This window comes from Electrona antarctica (assembly GCF_951216825.1).
Source record: "Electrona antarctica genome assembly, chromosome: 16".
Classification (NCBI taxonomy): domain Eukaryota; kingdom Metazoa; phylum Chordata; class Actinopteri; order Myctophiformes; family Myctophidae; genus Electrona; species Electrona antarctica.
The window spans coordinates 3,061,959-3,067,958 of NC_136797.1; the positions used below are offsets into that span (position 1 = coordinate 3,061,959).

Below are 6,000 nucleotides of genomic sequence, written 5' to 3' on the forward strand. Positions count from 1 at the left end.
TTAGTTTTAGTCGTAGTCTCTTGAATAGTTTTCACTTAGTTTTAGTCGTAGTCTCTTGAATAGTTTTCACTTAGTTTTAGTCGTAGTCTCTTGAATAGTTTTCACTTAGTTTTAGTCGTAGTCTCTTGAATAGTTTTCACTTAGTTTTAGTCGTAGTCTCTTGAATAGTTTTCACTTAGTTTTAGTCGTAGTCTCTTGAATAGTTTTCACTTAGTTTTAGTCGTAGTCTCTTGAATAGTTTTCACTTAGTTTTAGTCGTAGTCTCTTGAATAGTTTTCACTTAGTTTTAGTCGTAGTCTCACATTTTAAGTCACCCGGAATGTTTTAGTGTTAGTCTAGTTTTTGTCGACTAAATGTACAGGTGATTTAGTCGACTAGAATGTGTTTTGGTGGGCCTTGATGCCGTCGTAATGACTGTTTTTACACTTGCTGAAAATAGTCAGTCACAAAATTGTCATGTTGCACACATGCTAAAACATTTTAAGCACTGAATAAACGAACGACAAGAGAGCACACCAGTGCGTTCAGGGCGCATTTCCGAACGCGCCCGATGACACACATCAATCTTTTTTTTGGTATTAACCACACATCCCTAGTATAATGCATCCTATGATAAATAGATATAATAGCTCTACAAGCTCAGTGTGTCACATCACATTGTGAGTTTGTAGATCAGGTATTTAAAAAAAAAAAAAAATTGTTTTTAAACATTTAATACAAACAAATATTAATATTTATCAAAAAGTAGGAAATTAAAAAAAAAAAAAAGGTAGCACATCCAAATAAATATCCACATAAATAAATGGCGGACAGAGTACTCCCATGTCCACTTCTTTATTGGCAAACCGCAAAAAGGAACACTAAAAAAGGAACGCTTATACTCGTTTAAAAAAGGAACGCTTATACGGTACGCGTTTGGGTGATGAGACTTCATGCTCTGATGAAGGCTCATTTTTATGGCTCTAGCAGTGATGCATGTTAGTCTACAGACCCAATTTAATGGCATTTCTATCTCTGGGACTCCCAATTTATGTTGTAAAAATCTATGTCAATTTAACTCTGAGAGTGTATACAAATGGAACCAAATGGACATCTGAATGTTGATGACATCACAGTTCTGAACTTCTGACTGAATGTTGATGACATCACAGTTCTGAACTTCTGACTGAATGTTGATGACATCACAGTTCTGACTGAATGTTGATGACATCACAGTTCTGAACTTCTGACTGAATGTTGATGACATCACAGTTCTGACTGAATGTTGATGACATCACAGTTCTGAACTTCTGACTGAATGTTGATGACATCACAGTTCTGAACTTCTGACTGAATGTTGATGACATCACAGTTCTGAACTTCTGACTGAATGTTGATGACATCACAGTTCTGACTGAATGTTGATGACATCACAGTTCTGAACTTCTGACTGAATGTTGATGACATCACAGTTCTGAACTTCTGACTGAATGTTGATGACATCACAGTTCTGACTGAATGTTGATGACATCACAGTTCTGACTGAATGTTGATGACATCACAGTTCTGAACTTCTGACTGAATGTTGATGACATCACAGTTCTGACTGAATGTTGATGACATCACAGTTCTGACTGAATGCTGATGACATCACAGTTCTGACTGAATGCTGATGACATCACAGTTCCATGTTGGTACATGTGGCTGAGATTTCACTTCCTTATTTCTCTTTCTCTTTTTTAATTTTTTATCCCACGATTTTTATAACCCATTTTCAGTTTAGAGACCAGTTCCTTTCCCCTCCATCAGCCACCCCGGCTGGCCAGGGGGAGGCAGTATAGAGACCAGTTCCTTTCCCCTCCATCAGCCACCCCGGCTGGCCAGGGGGAGGCAGTTTAGAGACCAGTTCCTTTCCCCTCCATCAGGCGCCCCGGCTGGCCAGGGGGAGGCAGTTTAGAGACCAGTTTGACATGCGTTAGTGGACCCCCATTTAATGGCATTTCTATCTCTGGGACCCCCAATTTATATTGTAAAATCAATGTTAATTTAACTCTGAGAGTTACAGACCCATAAGGGTCCATTTGGTTCCATTTGTACACTCTCAGAGTTACAGACCCATAAGGGTCCATTTGGTTCCAAACTATCATTTAGCTGCGGGGACCCCCTGGAACTCCCTCAAGGACCCCTGGGGGTCCCCGGACCCCACTTTGGGAACCACTGGTATAGGGGACACGGGAGGAACATGCATTTTCCTCAGTTCTCCGTCTGCAGGAAAGGTCTAGTTAAATAAATAGTACTTCTAGTTGCAGCGTCTCTTTGCTGATCAGACCTGCAAGCTGAGAAGAAGGAGAACCAAAGGACAAAACAAACCGGGCCGCAATGTCGGCGCCCGAGACGGTACGGCCTTGCTCGGGGTTCGAGTGGTGGTTGTCGTTGTTGTCGTCGTAGGACCTCTGATAGGCTGCCTCAACCATCCCGTCTTATAGTTCATCCTCGACAGGTCCTGGTAGAGCCGACTCGGAGGGATCAGCGTCGCTCCCGGCTGCGTCATGAGCCCGTCCAGATTGGACCCGAGCTTAGCGAAATACGTCCTCAGCTCCGCGGCGGTCGGGCCGGCGAACACGCGGGCCACGTACGCGCGGCGATACCGGACGGCGTTCTCCTTGCACCCGATGTGGCTGCACTTCCAGACCAGCCGCTGGCCCGTCTCCAGGTCCTTTATCGAGCACCTCTTGCTCTCCCAGTCGGGGCCGGGGTTGCCCCACTCGGCGAACTCGGTGGTGTCGACCTTGTAGGCCTCGTAGCGCTCCAGCACGGCGGGCAGTTCGCCCGCGTAGTAGTCCAGGGCGCCGCGGGCGTCGGTCCGCCGCTGTCCGGAGCAGTCCCGGACGCAGTCGGGGAGCCGGGCTTTGGCCACACGCTTCTGTTTGGCGCAGAACGGGCCGCACGCGCTGTGGTTCATGTTGGCCATGTGGGCCATGAGCAGCACGTGGAAGGCTGCTCCGTTCACCCACTGCTTCACGTAGGGGGTTCTCATCTGGCCGGCCTGCATCATGGCGTCCTGGAGGCACACGGTTAGTATTAGTTAAACCTGCATCATGGCGTCCTGGAGGCACACGGTTAGTATTACTTAAACCTGCATCATGGCATCCTGGAGGCACACGGTTAGTATTAGTTAAACCTGCATCATGGCGTCCTGGAGGCACACGTTAGTATTAGTTAAACCTGCATCATGGCGTCCTGGAGGCACACGGTTAGTATTAGTTAAACCTGCATCATGGCATCCTGGAGGCACACGGTTAGTATTAGTTAAACCCATCATGGCGTCCTGGAGGCACACGGTTAGTATTAGTTAAACCTGCATCATGGCGTCCTGGAGGCACACGGTTAGTATTAGTTAAACCTGCATCATGGCGTCCTGGAGGCACACGTTAGTATTAGTTAAACCTGCATCATGGCGTCCTGGAGGCACACGGTTAGTATTAGTTAAACCTGCATCATGGCGTCCTGGAGGCACACGGTTAGTATTAGTTAAACCTGCATCATGGCGTCCTGGAGGCACACGGTTAGTATTAGTTAAACCTGCATCATGGCGTCCTGGAGGCACACGGTTAGTATTAGTTAAACCTGCATCATGGCGTCCTGGAGGCACACGGTTAGTATTAGTTAAACCTGCATCATGGCATCCTGGAGGCACACGGTTAGTATTAGTTAAACCCATCATGGCGTCCTGGAGGCACACGGTTAGTATTAGTTAAACCCATCATGGCGTCCTGGAGGCACACGTTAGTATTAGTTAAACCCATCATGGCGTCCTGGAGGCACACGTTAGTATTAGTTAAACCCATCATGGCGTCCTGGAGGCACACGGTTAGTATTAGTTAAACCTGCATCATGGCGTCCTGGAGGCACACGGTTAGTATTAGTTAAACCTGCATCATGGCGTCCTGGAGGCACACGGTTAGTATTAGTTAAACCCATCATGGCGTCCTGGAGGCACACGGTTAGTATTAGTTAAACCCATCATGGCGTCCTGGAGGCACACGTTAGTATTAGTTAAACCTGCATCATGGCGTCCTGGAGGCACACGCTTAGTATTAGTTAAACCCATCATGGCGTCCTGGAGGCACACGCTTAGTATTAGTTAAACCCATCATGGCGTCCTGGAGGCACACGCTTAGTATTAGTTAAACCCATCATGGCGTCCTGGAGGCACACGGTTAGTATTAGTTAAACCCATCATGGCGTCCTGGAGGCACACGTTAGTATTAGTTAAACCCATCATGGCGTCCTGGAGGCACACGGTTAGTATTAGTTAAACCTGCATCATGGCGTCCTGGAGGCACACGTTAGTATTAGTTAAACCTGCATCATGGCATCCTGGAGGCACACGGTTAGTATTAGTTAAACCTGCATCATGGCATCCTGGAGGCACACGCTTAGTATTAGTTAAACCCATCATGGCGTCCTGGAGGCACACGCTTAGTATTAGTTAAACCCATCATGGCGTCCTGGAGGCACACGGTTAGTATTAGTTAAACCCATCATGGCGTCCTGGAGGCACACGGTTAGTATTAGTTAAAGAGAACGATAAAAAAAGGCTTCTAAATCCTAACATTTTTCTGAAAAACCCATGATATCTCTATTGGGTCACGGACCCCCATCTCATCACAATGCAAAGTCAAACGTTCATTGGTCGATTTGCCTGTCTACTTCCTGATTGGTTAGTCATTTCGACCAGGTTTCTTTTACGACCAATGACAAAGCTTCTAGGAACATCTTTGAATGCTATTTATTGAGCTGTACCAGTTTTACGCCAGCTGTTGGCACCTCGTGAGTGTAAAAATCACACCCGTGTGAACTGAGTGGTGTAAGGTTTTATATAGCATGATCAGCTGTGGTCTGACGTAATGTCTGACGTAATGAAATAAGGTAAGGTATTATGTAGCCTGATCAGCTCTGATCTGACGTAATGAAATCACACCCGGATGTGATTTCACAACTGGCTTTTTCTGTGCAGAGAAAATGACCACGGTTGCTACGGTCATCCAGTTCACCCGGGTGTGATTTAATTACGTCAGAAATTATTTTGAACATAGCAACCATGCTCATTTTTTTCTGCACACAAAAGCCAGTTGTAGGAGTGGTTTACACCACTCAAAAAAAAGAAAACTAACACTAAAACTAATAAATGATTAGCATTTAAAATTTACCCATTTAGGCCTGACGTCGAAATAAAAAAAAAAATTAAATCTCATGTTTCTAAATCAGTGGTTCTCAATATTTCATGTCATGCACCCCAAAAAATCTGTATTTGGCCGTCGACCCCCATCTGAAAATATGTTGTTCCAGGGAGTCGGGGACCCCCCAGAAGGCCGACCCCCATCTGAAAATATGTTGTTCCAGGGAGTCGGGGACCCCCCAGAAGGCCGACCCCCATCTGAAAATATGTTTTTCCAGGGAGTCGGGGACCCCCCAGAAGCAAGGATTTGAGTAAAAAAACTGAAACTCTGAAATAATATACAAAAAATAAGATTTTAGGCACATTTTCACGATTTTTCAAAAATAGCAGACCTACATGCTCGTAGCGCGCCACTCGGTGGCGCGCTATGAGCTTGTAGATCTGCTATTTTTCAATAGCTAAATTATAACATAATGTTTAAAACACCAAAAGGGGTTCCCCGCCCAGAATGGGTTAAAAGTACCTGAATTTAGAAAACAAAATGTCAAAACGAACTAAAAACTAAACTATGATGAACTATTGTAACTATTGTAACCTGGAGTGCGCTGAGCTCTCGGCTGAGCTCCTTGGCGGTCTCCTTGGCCTAACCTGGAGTGCGCTGAGCTCTCTGCTGAGCTCCTTGGCGGTCTCCTTGGCCTAACCTGGAGTGCGCTGAGCTCTCTGCTGAGCTCCTTGGCGGTCTCCTTGGCCTAACCTGGAGTGCGCTGAGCTCTCTGCTGAGCTCCTTGGCGGTCTCCTTGGCCTAACCTGGAGTGCGCTGAGCTCTCTGCTGAGCTCCT

At 46.0% G+C, this 6,000-nt stretch overlaps 1 protein-coding gene across 1 annotated transcript in view; it reads right to left on the reverse strand.

Moving 5' to 3' along the window:
- The window catches only part of LOC306940211 (uncharacterized protein), a 76,970-nt gene that overhangs the window by 63,986 nt on the left and 6,984 nt on the right, over positions 1-6,000 (reverse strand). Inside the window, exon 4 of the mRNA XM_079525233.1 lies at positions 2,381-3,040. Coding sequence (XP_079381359.1) covers positions 2,381-3,040 — 660 coding nt within the window. The remainder of the gene's footprint in view (positions 1-2,380; positions 3,041-6,000) is intronic.